The 17,757-nt window shown below is 56.3% G+C and overlaps 1 protein-coding gene across 1 annotated transcript; it reads right to left on the bottom strand.

Moving 5' to 3' along the window:
- Positions 1–17,050: 17,050 nt before the first annotated feature.
- LOC309793681 (small ribosomal subunit protein eS27-like) lies at positions 17,051–17,399 on the bottom strand. Its single transcript, XM_082604370.1, has one exon. The coding sequence runs from the start codon at positions 17,321–17,323 to the stop codon at positions 17,069–17,071; it is 255 nt and encodes an 84-aa protein (XP_082460496.1). The 5' UTR covers positions 17,324–17,399; the 3' UTR covers positions 17,051–17,068.
- Between the last annotated feature and the right edge of the window lie 358 nt (positions 17,400–17,757).

Raw genomic sequence — 17,757 nt, 5'->3', positions numbered from 1 at the left:
TCTCTCTCTCTCTCTCTCTCTCTCTCTCTCTCTCTCTCTCTCTCGCTCCTCTCGGCAGGTGGGGGAAACTCCTACTCGGCTTCTTCTTTCAGCTTATCTGACCCCCAGAGCCATTTCCTGTGACTGCCCCATGCCCCCCACAGCTGGAAAAGCCAATGATACCACGAGCTGCCCAGAGAAGGGACCAGGTCTCCTCCACTGCCACCCCCCAGCAGTTGATCTCTGTTGCAACACCGCCTCACCGTTGGCTGCATTCCCCTTGGCAGGCAGGTGCACAATGGAGCAGTGTGTGGGGCCTGGTGCTTCCGGCTTCCTGACTGGAAGCCCTGAGCGGGCAGCGTCATCTTGGAAATGGGAAGGGGGAACTGCCTGGCTTCTCCCACACCCTGTAAGAGAGGCCTCTCCCCAGAACTCAGTACTCCACCACTAGTCTCCCCTTCCGGTCACTGCACCCCTTCCTCGGCGTTCCCCGCCATCAGCAGTCCTCATGTGAACACGGTAGCACACGTCTTGCCCTAAGAGGTAAGGCAATACGTAAAGAAATAAGGCTCCTCTCAGGCAGGAATTGGGATTTGCCAGAAAAATGGCCTCCTGCTCAAGGGTCATCAGCTCTAAAATATCTTCCCACTGCTGGGATCTTTTCAAAGCCCTCACCTGACCTATCTGTCCCTGCTTACAACCTTCCAGTGTCTCCCCACTGTCTGTGGCGTAAAGTTCAAGCTCCCTGGCATGGCATTCAGGGTGCTTCTCCACTTAGTTCCTCCCTGTCTCCCATCCATCCATCTGTCCATCTGTTAGTGTAGAACAAGTGTCCTGTGGTCAGAGAGCCCTGAATTCCATTCCTAGCTCCCCCACTGAATAGCTCTGTGACCTTGGGCATGTTACTTAACCTTTCTAAACCTTGGAATCCTCATCAGTAAAATGAGATCATCAATAGCACTTATTTCCAAAGTTGAGGATGAAATGGGATAATGCATGTGGAACACTTAGCACACTACACGATGGTAAATATTTAATACCCGGTGACTGTCATTCCTGTTACTATTATTGGCACTGGGCCACAGAAGATGAATAAGACACTGTCCCTGTCCCTGTCCTACAGCATCTTACAGTCTCTAGGAAAGGACACCTCTGGTTGGCAGATAATCTATGTTCAGTTTGCTCTGTGCTGGCACAGAGGTGGGGGCAGGAGAAGGCTGCGCCCCCACCCCCCTTCCTAGTCTGCCCATTTCCTGCCCCCAAACAGCTTCACCACCTGCTCCCAGACAGGACAACTTTCCCTGCTTCTATGCTTTGTCCTCAGCTGTTGCCTCTGCCTAGGCTTCCTTTTCTACCTGGTGAACTCCCACTCATCCTTAAAGGTCTGCTTAATGATCACCCCCAGGAGAGTTTCTCTGTCTCTTTTCGGACTCCAGCAAGAATTAGTTGGCTCCTTTCCTAGGCTTTCCCAATATCTCCTACTCATATCTCTTGCAGCTCTGCACAGGCTGTGGTCAGAGGCTGTTCAGGTTGTGTCCTGCACAGAGGAAGCTGCTGATGGGGGAGTGAAGGTGGAAACCTGCCCTCGCTCTGCTCATTGCGCAACACAGCCTGGCGAGAGGCTTCACCCCCTGCAAGAAGGTGCCTGGCTCCATTTCTCCCAGAGGGGCCAGCTGGGCTGAGGACAGCCCTGCTAGGCTGCCGTATTATGTCACGAATGCTCTGAGAGCGGGGCTGTGATATATGTGTGCTTAGCACACAGTGCGTCCTTAAGAAACGTGCAATTACTCTTGAGTCCAGGCCAGTGAAGGCAGAGATGAATAAGGACAAGTGTGGAGGTTTGGGGGAGGACAGCTTCATACACACCACGTCCACCCGCTTCCAGGAATCTCTTGGTGAATCCCGAACTGATGGTTTCAGAATCCCTGCATTTGCTAACATGCAGGTTCCCCAGCTCAGCCCTTTTTGACACAGCCAACTCTAGTCTGTGGGTCTGAATCTACACAGCCCCTGGCTGAACTTTCCCAAGGGCAGGGCACTTAATAGCTCACAATCCACTTTGTTTTTCCACTGTTGTTAACAAGTTCTTCCTTACAGGGATGAACGGCCCCTTCACTTTACAGATGTGGAAACTGGCACTGGGTTTCACAAGCCAGCAGGTTGGGCTTGCTCTAGGTTACACTGAGAATTTGTGGCGGACTAGCCTCCCGGGTCCCCAGTCAGCTGCTTCCCACAAGGGCAAGCAGCACATGGGTGGAGGCAGAGTACCAGCGTGGCCCTCTGGATAGGGGTGATGCCTTCCCATTCTGCAGATCCAAACCAGGCGACCTTAGGAGCCAAGGACCCTCTCTGAGCCTCAGTTTCTCCATCTGGAAGTTGGAGCCACCCCTTATCTGGTGGTGGTAAAGGTTTCATAAATGCCCACCCTTAAAGAGCTCAGCAGAGTGCCTGGCACATAGTATGTGCTCAATTAATCCGAACTTAAGTTTTGTGATTATTCGACCTCTGGAACCCTGGACCTCAGCGCTGGTCTCCTGGCCCCAGCTGCGCGGGACAAGGTGTTGGGGGTGCACAGCGGGGAGGGGGCAGGGCCACGGGGCAGAGGAGAGGGCGGCGGGAAGAAGGGAGAGAAAATCCCCAAGGCCCGGAAGGCCGGGAGGGAGGCCGGGCACGGGCTGGAAACCGCGGCTATTTGCAGCTTTGCCCTTGGGCTGAGGTCGGGCCGGCGCTCGCGGGCCCGGCTGCCGAGCCCGCCGCCCCGCCCTGTGCCCTCGGCCACCCGGCCTCGCCCTGTCCTCGAGGCCCGGCGTGGGGTCGGGACACCGCAGCCGAGCGGTGACAAGGCCGCGGGAGCGGACGGCGCGCGGGGCTGGGGCGCGGGCGGCGGGCAGGCCGCAGGGTGAGTCGCGGCCGCGGCGAGGCTGCCCGGGCGCCGGGTGGGCGCGCACGATTGCTAAAGGCTGCGGTTTGGCTAAGATTGCGGAGCCGAGAGGAGAAAGGGCGCAGGAGGGAGGAGAGCGGGGAAGAGGGAAACACAAGCCGAGGGAGGGATGAGGGCGGGAAGCTGACGTTTCCTGAGCGCCGACTGCGTCCGAAGGAGGTGGGATGACTGGCCCCACTTTACCGGCCCGCTCGGGGAGGCTGGGTGCCTCGGACGAGGCGTCCAGCTGTGAAGTAGCAGAGTCGGGAGCCTGATCAGCCTCTTTCCCCACGACTGAGAACGCAAACGCGAGCGGGGGAAGGGCGGGGCGGGCCGGAGCGGGAAGGGGAGCCGGGGGCGCTGGCCTTCTGGGTTTCCCCGCCCCAGGTGACGCCGCAGGGACCCTGCGTCCGTCTTCCCCGCGCCCCTCCAGCGCCCCCGTGTGGAGGCTCCTTCTGAAGCCCGATCTACCCCGCCCTCCCCTCCTCTGCGCGCCCCTTCCTAGAACTCGGAGTTGGCTGACCCGGGAGGGGAAGAGCTGGGTCCGGTCTCACGGGCTGCCCCTTGGATAGAGGACGGGAGGTAAAGGGGAGGCTGGGCCCCCAGAGGAGGTGAGTCTCCTTCGGGTGGGCAGCGCGGTGCTTCCAACGGAGGGGGCAGGGTGGTGGGTAAAAGTAGCCCGCAGTGTGTAACTGGGGCAATAGTCTTTACACCCTGTGCTAGGACCCTTTCGGTGGCAATGGCTTAATTCTACTGCGAATCTTTGAGGTTACATTCATGCATTCATTCATTGACTCTGGATTGGCTGAGACCTTACAACATGGCAGTTGCCCCAGAACACAGGTGAAAGAAACAGACAAGCATTATAACACTTTTAACAGTGTGGAAAGTGCCATGGCGGGGGTATCTGGGGAGAGAAGAAGAATCCTGGACCCCCTTTACCCACATTTACAGTGTGGGTACACTTCAGACACTTGTCCCAGACAGAAGACTTTGGGTTGGAAAGGTGGGTCTCTACACACAGATTGCAGATGGAGCAAATGGAGCCATACTCCTCTGTGCCCACAGGTTGTGTAGGTACGGCAGACAACTTGGCTCAAGGCTGCCTTGCTTTCAGCATTTCTAGCCTCTTAATAATATCCCAGGTATCTCTGGGAGGGCCTGAAGATATAGGTAGCCCAGTTTCAGAAATTCTCAGAGTCCTGAGGATGATTCCAAACAGTCCCTGTCCTTGCCCTTTTCATCAGGCCCCTCTCCCCCCACCAAAGGTGCATCTTGGCCCAGGCCTATGGCCCTAGGAGGTTCTCACGCCATCTCCCTTCCTTCTCCATCACCTTTTTTCCCAGGGCCCTGGCCCCCACCTACCTACCTCCTTTTTGCAGTTAGATTCTATAAGGAAAGACAAACGTGCATGGTGGGGGGTTGTTTGTCCATAGGAAGGATTTAAGTCAAGAGTAGAAGCAAAGTGTAGTGTCTAAGGATAAGACTCTGGGTTTGAATTCTGACCCCACCACTTACTAGTGTGTGACCTCAGGCACCTAACCTTTCTGATTTTCACCGTAAGATAGGGATAATAATATACTTTCTTTTTTTTTTTTTTTTTTCCGGTACGCGGGCCTCTCACTGTTGTGGCCTCTCCCGTTGCGGAGCACAGGCCGGACACGCAGGCTCAGTGGCCATGGCTCACGGGCCCAGCCGCTCCGCGGCATGTGGGATCTTCCCAGACCGGGGCACGAACCCGTGTCCCCTGCATCTGCAGGCGGACTCTCAACCACTGCGCCACCAGGGAAGCCCCAATAATATACTTTCTTAAAAAGGTTGTTGAGACGTTTAAATGAGATAATGCATAAAAGAACTTCATGCGGCATCAGGCACATTGTAGGTCTTAGTAAATGGTAGCAATTATTATTGCTATTAATAATATAATTAAACAATAACACTCATCCCTATTTTATAGGAAAGCCAGATTAAGAAAAACCATTTTTGGCGTTCCCTGATATTTTGTTATCAGGTGGAGTTTCCTAAGGACAGGAACTGGGTCTCTCCCATCAGACTAGGAGCTCCCTGCAGCCAGGTCTCTCAGACAAGGTTCAGTGAGCCCATGCTTAAAGTTAGGGTTCATAAGCTTCAGGCCTGGGTGCTGAGGGAGGCCTGTGGAGCCCCCCTTGTTAAGGGGATGTGGGTTCTGCCCGGCCCTTGCCTCGCGTGGCGGTGAAGTCTCGCCTGTGCGCCTGTGTCTCCCAGAGCCTCTGTGCAATAAAGGCCGCCAGAGACTGACCCCATTAGTGGGAGAGGTGAAGCTCATGATTCCAATCAGCCTTTTCTTCCTGGATCTTGGTTAGCGAGTGTGGCAGAAAAGTGAACGACTAATTGAAAATATAGTTATAATGCACTGTCCTTTGTCTACCAAATGGTGCCTCCAGACCCCACTGTCTGAAGCATAGTTTGTTTCTCAAGTCAGGGAGGACGCCAGAGCCGGCCACTCAGAGATGGAGATGGTACCCATGGGTGGGGTAACTTGGCTGGTGGGGGCGGGGCACGAGACTCAGCTTTGACTCCTGTCCTGCTGTCCCTGACCGTGGTCTGGAACACCTGGGCTCTCAGAGGATTGCTGAGTTCAGTGAGACTCTGTACCGGCTGGCTGGGGACTGGAGAACAAAGAGATGAGGCCTTGAATGCCAGGCTAGGGAGTGTGGCTTTTATCTGGCAGACACTGGCGAGTCACTGAAGGTTTTAGAACAAAGATGTTACGTGGGATTCTGTTTTCTTCCCTTCAAGGGTTCCCAAATCCTCCTCCCCTCAAACATGTGTATGTTAACACCTAGAAAAAGGGCAGAATACACATAGGTGGTTGTGGTGCTAACTTTTGAGATGGACAAGTAAGTAAAGGGAGGTGTCCATCATCTACTCAGTACCCTGTAGGATTTGAATATTTTACAATAAGAATACACCTTTACAATCAAAAACAAGATGAGAAGTAATATAAATGTCCGTTAACAGGAACATGGGTAAGCCCATTGTGGCTGTGGAATACTACACAGCAGTGAAAACGAATGAATTAGAGTGTGTCTGTCAACGTGGATAAAACTCATAGAATGTTGAGCTCATAAAAGCAAGTTGCAGCAGGATTCCTAGAGTATGAGTCCATCTATGTAGAAAACATGAAAAACATGAAAAATCCATATTATAAATGGATATATACACAGGTAGTGAAAATATACATGGGGAGGAGGTTGGGGAGAGAACACAGGTGGCTTCAGTTTTCTCGGGAATGATTCCTCTCTTAAACTAGGTAGTGAGGGAATTCCCTGGTAGTCCAGTGGCTAGGACTGTGCGCTCTCACTGCCGAGGGCCGGGTTTAATCCCTGGTCGGGGAACTAAGATCCCACAAGCCACGCGGCCAAACAAACAGAAAAACTAGGTAATGAGCGCAGGTTTGCTGTAGTATTATGTATACGTTTTTATGTTCCTGATATAATTAACACATTTTGAAAAAGGAAGATTAGAAGAGAAATATAAAAATATGGGGAGAGGGGTTATAAGAAAGAGGGAAGGGTCAACAGTATGAAATGCAGAGCAAGTCCTGCAGTGAAAGGGTTGGGGGCAGAGCCTGGACTGGCCTGAGGTAGGCGAGCTCCCACCAGCGTTCTGGGCCCATAGGCTCAGGGTCTGCTTTCGGTTTTCCTGCCAAGAGTCCTGACAAGAGGGCCCTGAAGCCCATCATCAGCCGGTGGCCCACCTGGGGACCTTCCCACTGTGGTCTCAGCCCTGCCGCCACTGGGACACGCGAGGAGCCTTTGATGTTGCTGCTGACGGTACAGTGAGGCTGTCCTCGTCTCTTACCCAAGAGTAGATGGCGTCATCACTCTGGGAGAGGTTTGTCCGAGGACCCAAAGGGGTGACAGTGGCCAGGCCAGGCAGTGCTGCTGCGGGTGTAGGTTGGCCCCGAGGCAGGGGGATGACCATGCTGACTTTGGCAGGAGTCAGCAAGTCTCTGGTGCCCAGGGGGTGGGGGGGCGAGGATAGTGTTGAGGCCTGAAGGTGTGGGGCGGCAAAAGCCAAACCCTGGTGCCCAGGCATGGAGAGCGGGCGATGCCCAGGCTTGGCAGACAGCAGGCTGAAAGATGCCATGCCAAGCTGGGGCTAGGGGGCTGCCAGGGTTGGAGATCAGAGGAGCGGATGGGGGAGGGCCGGGGCACTGTCAGGGCTTGAAGCAGGAGGCCGCCAGGGGCAGGGTGGTGGTGGGTGGAGTGTGGAGATCAGTGAAGACAGAGGGTCACTGGGAGGAAGTGGGCAGTGCCAAAGGAGCAATGGGAAAGAGTCAGTGCCAACTTGGGGCTGGGGGGCAGGGGGAGGGAGCCCTCAAACTTATTCTTTCCCCAGGTCTCATTCACCTTGCAATAAAAACAGAGGCCTTTACTGGTGAGTTATAAACCCTAGAGTTCAGGGTTCAGAGGGGCCTCTGGGGTCATCTTTTCCAATTCGTTCTTTGTACAGATGGGGACAGCGATGCCCACAGTGGGGCACTGGCCTTTCTAGGACTACCCAGTGAGTCGAGAGACATGAACTGGACGGAACCTGCCTGCGTGTCCAAGTCTGTGCCACACCTGTGTGGTGTAGGGTGGGGAGCTGGAAGGTGAGGGGTGCCGAGAGTGAAGGGCTCCAGTCTTGACCAAGGAGACCGGTGGTCCTTGGGGAGATGAGGCCAAACACATCCAAACCCAGGCAGCAGAGGAAGGCCATGTGCGCCCCTGGGGAAATGTTATGGGTCAATAGTGGAGCGCACCTCCTTTGAGCTGGGGCCTTTGGGAGGAATTCCATGGAAATTGTAGTTTTGGTGGAACTCCAAAAAATAGGGAGGTATTTAAAACCATTAGGACTTTATTTTCAATGGAACTCAAATATCCCACAGTACTAGAAAGGATTTTACAAGACAAAAATACATCATGAAGGTGAGTGCTAAGTACCTGGAGCTGACCTTGGTTACTCTGCTGTCCAGGGGGGTCAGGCTGTGGGTCCCTCCTATTGGCAGATAATCCCAAGGCCTGCAGGTCTGTTGGGGGACAGAGCTGAGGGTTCTGTCATTAGCTGGAGGCCCAGGAACACGTACTGCAGGCCAAGGCTGAGGTCCGTTGGGAAGCGCCCCTGGGCGACACTGATCCCCCCCTCTCCTTCCACAGTGGAGCAGACTGAGGTCCAGGACGAAACGAAGTACCATATCCTCCAGCGCCACCATTTTGCAACATTCCATTTATTTCTGAGATGTGTTTGGGAGCGCTTGGCCTTCTGGGAGGGAGTTGGCCTGAACCAGGATGCCCCAGAGGGCAGGCACTGCTCCTGGATGGGTGCTCAGAGGACTGGGCCTGGCTGGGCAGAGATGGAGAGGGCCATCTGCCCTGTTGTCCTCTGGTCAGGGGAGGGGCCGGTTGGGGCCTGAACCTCAGGATCCACCACACCCCCCGATCCTGTTTGCCTGGGAGTGCCTGATTGCTTTGGAAGGACAGCCCACCGCCGGGGGTAGGGTGGGGCTTCCAGCAGCTCCTGGGGGCTGCAGGATCGGACCCGTTTAGCCTCCGCAGTCATCTGGCCCCCATGACTCAGGCCTGGCCCTGCGCTTGGAGGGCAATGGGCCAGTCTGAGCTCATCACCACTGCCCGGAGCAGAAGTGGTAAACAAGTTTGCCCTCTGCCTCCCACCCCTGAGAGGAAGCAAGGAAGAGGGTGAGGTGGGGGCCCACAAGCACTCCCCCAGGCCCAAGCCATCTGCATAACACAGGTGCGTGTCGCGGGTGTCCACGGGGCCTGTAGGATGTGTGCTGGGCTCTTGCATGTGGGCGACATGTACAGAAGCGTGTTTGCTTTCACATGCGTCCTTGGGGGAGGTGTGGCCAACCTTTTCCAGGGACCAAGTTGGCCACGGAGCAAGGGACCTTTCACCCCATCCCTGGTGTCTGGGGCCAACAGCTGAAGGCTCATGTGGCTGGGCCTTAGAACTGGGGGTCCCTGTGGAGTAACACCTCGTTTGACCTGCTGGTTCTCAGCCTCCTGACTTTCAGGTCTCATGGATCAGACTCAGGTGCTGGGGGTGGAGCTGCGGCCCTATGGCCCCTGGGAGCCTCTGAGAGACTGCAGATCTTCTTGGGCTGCTGTTCTGGGCTGCCGGAGCCCGCGGCAACAATCGAGAGGCACAGTCCTTGGCATCCCCCCTCTTGCTGTGGGCCCCTGGCCGCATCTTCCCTCCTTCCATCTCAGTCCCTCCTGCCCTCTGTCTCCCTGATGCCTGTCTCTGTCTCCCCGCTTTCCTTTTACACCCACTTTTCTGCCCTCCCATCCCTCCTCCCTCTCTTCTCTCAACCCAGTAACTAGCATTGCTATTTGTAGCCACCAGATGGCACCAGTGCACCATGTGTCCCATCCTAGATGAGAGTACCGCTCCCCCCTCCCCCCAGCCCAGGGTGATTAGCCACCCTTAACCCTTCACAACATCCACACCCTGCCCAACGCCTTCCTGGGACTTTAAACGTGGAGGAAAACAGATGCAACAAAATATGGGCAGGGCCAGGGTGGGGGCCCGGAGCTGGAGAGGCTCTAATGCCCCTCAGGGTAACACCTACCTCACAAAGGGTGTTCGCATACATCACAGCATTTCTACCTCAAACCCGTGAGGTCCTGGGTAGTGTGCACTGGGCACATGAAGAGAGTGAAACCCAAAGGAATGAAGTCAGTCGCCCAGGGTGGGACATCAAATGTGTAGTGGGAGGGAACTTGAACCCCAGCTTTGCAGGTTCCCAAAACTTGGGGCTCTTGGGCTGGCAGGAGTGGGTGGAAATGGATGGTGCGAGGGTCCCCAGAGCAGGTGAGGCCCTTGAGCACTTTCTCCCATGCTAAGGCCCGCGACTGTCCCTTTGGTGTCTCTTGGTTTGTTTCTTTCAAACCTGACACAGAATGATCCTTACCCAGGGAAGTGCCTGCTATTATCTTAGCCTCTGGGTCTTCTCAGAATTGAGGCATCTTTACACTAACCAGGTTCTCCTTTTCCTTTTGGTCTCTCTATGTATATTCATGCTCTGTCTTTTCTAATAAGGCTGAAATGTAGAAGAGGCAGCCCCTCTCTGCCTTCTGGGGAGCCCCCAGGATAGTGGGAAACGCAACCCTGCCCCAGAAGCCTATTGAAAGGGGGACACAGAGGTGTAGCTTTCTGGGAGCCCCTACTGGTATAGAGCCAGAGCCACGTGAAGGTATTCAAGGGAGGCTTCCTGGAAGAGGCAGGGGTCAGGACTAGGGAAAGGTAGGCTGAGTGAGGGCAATGCCCTCCATGGCAGCTGCTGAGTGATCCTCATGTATGGGGAGCAGGGGGGTGGTCTGTCACAGCCCTGGAGTCAGGGGACGGGCCCACGCTGGCCCTAACTTGGGCTCAACTCCCCGACTGGCCCATCCCCCCGCCCCACCCCTCACCCCCTGTCCCACTGGGAGGCCTGCTGTGGGCTGGGACAGGAGGCCCAGGGTGGGGTCCCTTCCCCAGGGCCGGAGCAGGATCCTGGGCCGGCTGTGGCAGTGCCCAGGAGCCAGAGAGGAGCCGCCGCCCCCCACCCCCTTGGGCCCCTCTGTAATTAGGGCTATTTTTAGCCCCCTCTTCCTTCCTATTTCAGGCCTCTGGACGGGGCCGGAGAGTGGGCTGTCCTGGGGCCGAGGGCTGGAGCCGCTAAACTGGGCCTCAGCGTGGGAGCTGCAGCCACAGCACAGACCACAGCCTGGGGCGGAGTCCTGGCAGGGGGAGGGGAACGGGACGTGGCCAGGCCTGGGGCAGGGCCCGGTGGGGGCGTGTCCTTGGCTCATCTGACCCCTCCCTGTAGCGCTGCTGATTTCAGGCAGTTAACCCTGGGCCTGCAACCGTGTGTGTCCAAGAAGGTGCGGCCAGAGCACCTTCAGGACGGTGTCGTCCCAGAGGGGTGCCCAGAGTGTTTATAACCATTTATTAAGTGCTTACTGTGCCAGGTACCGACCCAGCACCTTACCTGTATTAATTCCTTTACTGTGTACAACGACACTACGAGGTCCGTGGTATTTTATCCCCATTTGACAAATAGAAAAGCTGAGGCTTGGAAGGAGCCCATTTTTCGTGTGCCAGGCTCAGGGAGCATCCTGATCTTTTTGGATGGTGGTTTGGGGGCGGGATGCTGAGAAACAGGACTTTCTTCTTCATCTACTTCCAGGCTCCACTCCTTGGATCCCAACACTATCCAGCGCGGCTCCGGGCAGCAGCCTGTCGATCTGCCTGTCCCTGGTCTGATGGCCCATGGCCTGTCCTGCAGGCGGAAGGGTGGGTCTTGCCCAGCTGGTTCCAGTTAGGCACAAGAAAGCTGGCGAGGGGTATATTTAGCCCTGGTTTCTGGAGGAGCCAGAGGTCTTTCATCGTTGGAGGCACTGGCCACAGCCGGACTCAGCTTGCCAACGCTGGGCTCCTGAGCTGCAGGGCAGACAGGCTTCGGGCAGGGAGTGGGGTCAGGGGGGAGAAGGGGCAAATGTGGCCATGCCCATCTTTGGGGCTGGGGTCGGGGGAGTGTCAACGCCAGTCAGGACCACTCAGTTCTGAATGCCACGCTCAGGATGTGTCTGTAGGTTTGAAGGCTCCTGCAGGCATTGGAGGGCAGGCCTGGGGGAAGACCTGCTGCCTGCCCCGGTGAGCCCAGGCCCAGCCGAGGCCTAGCGTGTCTGTGGCACGGGGCTTAGCTGGGCCTGGGAGTCTGGGGGCTTGTTCTTAATGAGGGAGGTGGGCAGGGGGCAGAGTTCCAGGGACAGGAAGGCGGTGGCCTTTCCATCCTCTCTAAGGAGACTGACATGTTTGGGCGTCAGTGTTTGGAGAAGGTGGGGGGGCGGCAGGGATACCGTGCAAGAGGGAAGGAGAGGCGCACAGAGAGGCAGCGTCCTGGTGCCGAGTGGTGCTGGGTGCTGGGGGTGCGGAAGCACACAGGCGTTTGCCTCATTGCCGCGGGTTTCGGGCTGGTGGGCACTCACTGTGTGCTGGGGCCGGTGGGCTGGGACCCGTGTGGTGTGGGTGACTGCATGGCTGGGCTCTGGTGGCACACGGGTGTGAGATGGCCCACCGGTGGCTATGGCATTGCTCCAGTGTTAGGTGGCTAGGACAGCATGTGACCCCATCGTGGTGTTTCTGTGCGGCAGCCTGGAGCATGGTGGTAGATGAGGGACCGGGGCTGTTTTAAACTGTCCAGCTCTGACCCTGTGGGGCTGTGTACTTATCCCCCTGGATGCTGGTCTCCGTGTGTGAGCCTGGGAGTAAACGCATGTGTGGATGCAGAGTTTAGGACTCAGGCTCTCTGTGTGTGTGTGTGTGTGTGTGTGTGTGTGTGTGTGTGTATTGTTATTCTGGGTGTGACTGGGTATGTGAATGTGCAGCGGGGCCACCAGTCAGTCACCCACCAGCTTCCCACTGCAGATGAGTCCTGCTCCCACTGAGGGTCATGCCCCACTGCCCTTCTGGGGACCCCTACCCCAAAGCCACAGGCCCTCTGGGCCTGAGGGAGGGAACCCTGCAAGTCGTAAGCGCCTGTCTCTCCCCTAATCCTCTCACCCCCACTCCCTCCGACCATCCCCACAGACGGCAGGCTCCTACCTGCCCCCGGGCGTGAGGCAGGAGAGAGAGAGGAGCCTGCCCGCCTGCCCGCCGCCCCTCTGTCGTCTCTGCATTCAGACAAAGAGCTCACCCTGGTCTCTGTGGGCGTCTGGGAGACGCTGGGGGGATTAGCTGCCCGCGCCGCCCTCTCCCCACCTCATGCCAGCCCACCCGGCTGGCACCGACACCTCTGAGCCCAGGGGCGGTGCCCTCACCGCAGCCTCTCCAGCCCCGGAGGGTGTGTGTGTGTGTGTGTGTGTGTGTGTGTGTGTGTCCCCTGCCCCCACACCTTGGTGCCCCCATGAGAAGTGGGTCCTGAGGTACACACACTGCTCGCGGGGCCATGTCTCCCCTGGGTTTCTACTTCTCTGTCACTCAGCACGTGCTGGGCAGGCTTACATGTGTGTCGGCACCCCTCTGTCTTTGAACCTCTCATTCCTGGCCCTTGCACCCCTCCCCCACAGTTGACTGCTGCTCCGACCTCCCATTCCTTCCCCTTGCATTCCTGGGGGAAGGCGTGATCCGGCCAGTGAGCGCTGAGAGCAGGAGTGGGAAGGCAGTGGCCGCCCCTCTGGTGAGGGCTCGGCCCACCCTAGCAAGGCGAAGCTGTCTGTTTCGGTGTGGGGTCAAAGGAGCTCGATGCAGGAGACTTGGGAATGACATTGGGTCTCGTGTTTCTGTGGCTTCTCCGTCGGGAGAGTGGCTACTCTGTTAGTCGTGCCTCCTGACGGTGTTGGGGCTTTAAGTCCTGGTGTTGGGGCTTTAAGTCTAGCCTTTTCTTTGTATTGTGCAAAACCAGAAGTGATTTTCAGAGTCCTCTCACGGTCACTCCCGTGGATTTCCTCAACAGGTGGGGCAGGTGTTACGATGATTCCTCTTTCAGAGGTGTTTAGATCAAGGCTCTGAGAAGTTAAAGGATTTACTCGAAATCACACAACTGGTGAGCCACAGAGCCAGGACGGAGCCCAGGGTCTTGCTCTGTACGTGTCAAGGGAGACCCTTTGGGCCCCTCCTGATCCCCATGGCTGGGCTTCTGCCTCCTCAGTGCCCTGTCCCTGCCGCCCTCGAAGAGTCTGCTGTTTCAGGAAACTATGGAATGGAGATAGGCCAGTGGGAGCTGGGTGAGATGACCTGGCCCCGCCTTGAGTCACACCCCATCCTGAAGCAATCAGGGCCCCATGGCATGGCCAGTCCTTGCATCCATCCTGTGCTTTTGCAGGTATTTATGGATGCTCTATCAACATATTATTCTGAGGTGTAGTCCCCTCCTGTCTCCTTTTATTTGGTCTTCAGTGGAGGCAGTGAGGCACCAACCCCATTCCTTCCATTGAAGGGAAGCTGCCAAGCGTGCCAAGAAGGAAGCTGGGCTTTCCCAACGACTGGGAAAGGGCCTGGAGGTTAGGGATCTGGCTCCGTGCCTTTGGTATAAGAGATGATTAATACATGAGGATGGACATGCAGTGGTGAGTGGGTGGATGAATATATAGAAGAGGGTGAATGCACAGGTGGGTTGGGTGGGGGATGCATGTGTCAGCTGGCGGGTGAATGGATGGACGGATACGTGAGCAGGTGGAATGTGTGGATGCGTGAGTGGGTGGTGTTAGGATGGATGGGTGGGTGGGTATTTAGATCAATGGATGTATGAGTGAATGGTTGAACGGACGGATTATTAGGTGTGTGGAGGATGTTGGACGGATAGATGGTTGGAAGAGTAGGTGAATGGATGGATGCATGGAAGGATGGATAAACGGATGGAAGAGTGAATGGATGGATGGACAGATGGATAGATGGATGTATGGAAGGGTAGAGATGGGAAAGTGGGTAGATAGGTGTGTGAGTGGATTTGTGGTAGAGATTTGGGAGCCTGGAGGAGACTTTGAAAGACAGGCTATACACAGGGAATGAATTTTTCACAAGTATCTTGGTTTTGGTCAGCCTTCAATTCATCTGAACTGATGGAGAGAAACCATGTTATGGAAAAATCTAGAAGATGCTGGTTGGTTGCAACCTGATTTCTATCACACTCTGGGGTGGATTTTGGCTCTCCCCTATGAAGTCTGAGGGTCTGAGCATTGCCTATAACGTGTCAGTCATACGCATCGGTACGGCTCATCTTGGGAGTCCAGCTCCTGCTTTCCTCTCAGCCCGCCATCATCTTTCTCCCTCCCGTCCTGGGCAGAACGGCATCTCCTCTCAGACAGTTACAGAGTGCAGTCAGTGTGCTGTGATTCTCCTGTAGCTCTGTGGTGGGCTCACTCCTTCTCTAGGGTCAGGGACAGTGGCTGGACTTCCTGAGGGTCTAAGGCTGTTCCTTCAGGTTTCTCTGATGCTTAGTCAGCACTGGAGGAGCCCAGGACCACAGAGATTAGCCTGGCATCTGCCAGGTGGTGGGATGCTGACGTGAACTTGATAGCGGCACTGCTGCCCTGACAACAGAAGGTGGACACTGACCTGCTTTCCCGAATGAGAGGAGGCAAACGGAAGCTGTAACAAGACACATGGAGGGGGCTTCCCTGGTGGCGCAGTGGTTGAGAGTCCACCTGCCGATGCAGGGGACATGGGTTCGTGCCCCGGTCCGGGAAGATCCCACATGCCGCGGAGCGGCTGGGCCCGTGAGCCATGGCCACTGAGCCTGCGCGTCCGGAGCCTGTGCTCCGCAACGGGAGAGGCCACAACAGTGAGAGGCCCGTGTACCACAAAAAAAAAAAAAAAAAAAAAAAAAAGACACATGGAGGTTAAATGCCAGGAGGGGGTGTGCTTGGCGGGGGGATTGGGGGGGGCTGTGGAATCATTTCTCTCTCCCTTCCCAGGTATCAGGCCTATTCTTGGCTTCAAGAGGATTCTCTTTTGCCCTTCTCTTGGGGAAAATCTTCCCTTGGGGACTCTGGATGGCCTGGCTTCCATGACAATTATAGGAGCCTCACGCATTGAGAACCCGCTGGATGCCAGGCACTTTACATACATCATCATGTTTAATTCTCACAGTATCCTTTCAAGGGAGGGAGTATTTCGCCCATTTTACAGATGAGGAAACTGAGGCCCAGAATGATTAAAGAATGTGCCTGGTATTACCCATCAAGGAGGTCATAAAATCAGGATTCCTATTCAAGTCGACCTGACTTCTCTGCCACATGCCATCTCTCATGTCTGAGCCCACCACCCCCTCCCTGCAGTCTGGTCCAGCTGGTTAGAACGGGTTCCAGGAGCAGCCGTTGGAAGGACACACCTGAGGGATGTAGGTGAGGCCCCCAGAGAATGAGAAGGCTCGAGACCAAGGAGACGGGCTATAGCCAAGGACCTTTAAGTGTTTCTAGGGCTCTTGTACAGAGACCTGCTGGCCTCTATTTGAAATAAGAGGCAGCATGAAGGATTTGGGTGAGACTACCAGCAGGACTTTCTGGCCTGGAGGGCTGTAGAACTCTGAAAAGGGCAGAAGAGGAAGCGCAGAAAAATACACTCTTTGGAGAAGGTGACCTACGGTGGCTCCAGCGCAGCTGATTTGCTGACCTGAGACAAGGGTGGCCAGAAGTCATCTTGGGACATCCTCTTGCAGCCATAAGAGGCCAAAATGGCCTGGGTGGGAGTTGGGAGTCTTGAGAGCTGGAACTTTCCGGATCCAAGGAAAGACCAATCATGGGGGCTGGTGCTGGGATGCTGAAGCTGGAGCAGTTCGGAGCCCACCTCAGGATCCCAAAAGTGGGGGCTGGGAGAGGCCAGGACATATTTCTGGGGCGACAGGAAGCGGGTAGCTGCAGGAACCGGAAGGGAAGCCTGCCCCTCCCCAAGCCAGGCAGTCCCTGAGGCCAGAAGCCTGCCCTGCCCCTGGGGATGCTGAGAAGGCAGCAGGGATTCGTGGCAGCCTGAGCTCCAGGCTGGTGACCAGGTGGCCAGACCTCTGGCCAGTCCCGAGCAGCTGGGTGGAGGGGAGCTGGCGGCTGGGGCAGGGAAGGGTGGAGGCTGGGAGGTCCAGGTGGGCCGTGGCAGAGGGCGGCCCCTCCTGTGTCTCCCCTCGCCTGCTGGCCTCCCCCTTCTCCCTTTGATGCTTCTCACCACAGACTTCAAACAGGCTGCCCTCTGCTTCTGCCCGCCCGCCCGCCCGCCCATAATTAGAGCCTGACTCGGGCTGCCTCTCACCCTCACTCCCTTCCCTGCTGTTGATCTGGCTCGGGCTCTCTGTCTTGCCTCTATCTCTCGACTGTCTCTCTCTTGCTCCATCTCTCTCTTTCCCTCTCTTCCTGGTTCTCTGGCTCTCTGTGTCTCTGATCCTCTGTCTAGATCCGGGACCAGCTCTAGGCTGGGCGCCAGGCTGCAGTTCCCACGGACGCACGCTCTCTCCCCCGCAGCCTCCCCTCCTCCTGTGCGCTCTCACTGTGACTGGAGACTTGACTTCTCCGTCTTTATTGCCGAAACCTCCTCCATCTCTACCAAGCTCTTCCCCATCTCCCTCCTTTCCTTTCTCCCTTCTTTCTTTCTTTCTTTTTTTTAATCCAAAATGTGTTCATTGGGATGGTTTCGCATTCATCTTGACTCTGGGGGCTTTTAGTGCTGCTTCCGTCTGGAGGAGCACCCTTCCGTAAGCCTTGCTTTTCCTCCTGCAGGCTGGCAGAGGACGGCAGAGCGGCCAACACACAGAGCTACTGCTTGTGCGTGGCCAAAGGCAGTGGTGATTTTATAGCATCCTGAGCATTTCACATCCATGAAATAGGAATTAGGGCACCGCACCAGGCGCTTCTTCTTGTGTTTCCTCTTCTCCTCTTCTGGAGAGGGACGAAGGAGATCCTTTGCGAGAGGCATGTTCTCGTGGGGAGGTCGTCACCGTCGGAAAGGTCTCCCTTATTTCTAATGTGATCTGCATCCCCTCGCCACATTGAAGGTTGTCCCCATCCGTGCCTCTCCCACCCGGAACCTGGGGCTCAGGCCCCACCCCCTCCCTGGTGGAGGCTGCCCCAGTGCAAGCCCGCAGGGCCGTGAGCTGGGCCAGCTCCAGGCTGTCCACCTCCTCCCTGGTTGGTGCCCTCAGCTGCCAGCACAGCCCCCGTGACTCCTGCTCCTCCCTGGACTTCTTTCAGGCCCTTCCCGCGTCTGGTTTTCCTGGCCAGGCTGACCTCCCACCCAGCGGGCCCCCTTTGCCGCCCTGTGGCAGGCAGTGCCATGTCCATTCTCTTTCCCGGGAGAGGGCGGGGCTTGCTAGGAGCCTCTCCATGGCTTAATATGGGAAATAGGGGACT

The sequence above is a fragment of the Mesoplodon mirus genome, assembly GCF_964341445.2.
Source record: "Mesoplodon mirus genome assembly, chromosome: 18".
In the NCBI taxonomy this organism is placed as follows: Eukaryota; Metazoa; Chordata; class Mammalia; order Artiodactyla; family Ziphiidae; genus Mesoplodon; species Mesoplodon mirus.
Note: the sequence above shows the minus strand (reverse complement) of the source record. Positions and strands in the feature narration are given on the sequence as shown.

Excerpts from the sequence above, each read along its gene's own strand:
- LOC309793681 (XM_082604370.1), bottom strand. The coding sequence starts at position 17,323 with ATGCCTCTCGCAAAGGATCTCCTTCGTCCCTCTCCAGAAGAGGAGAAG.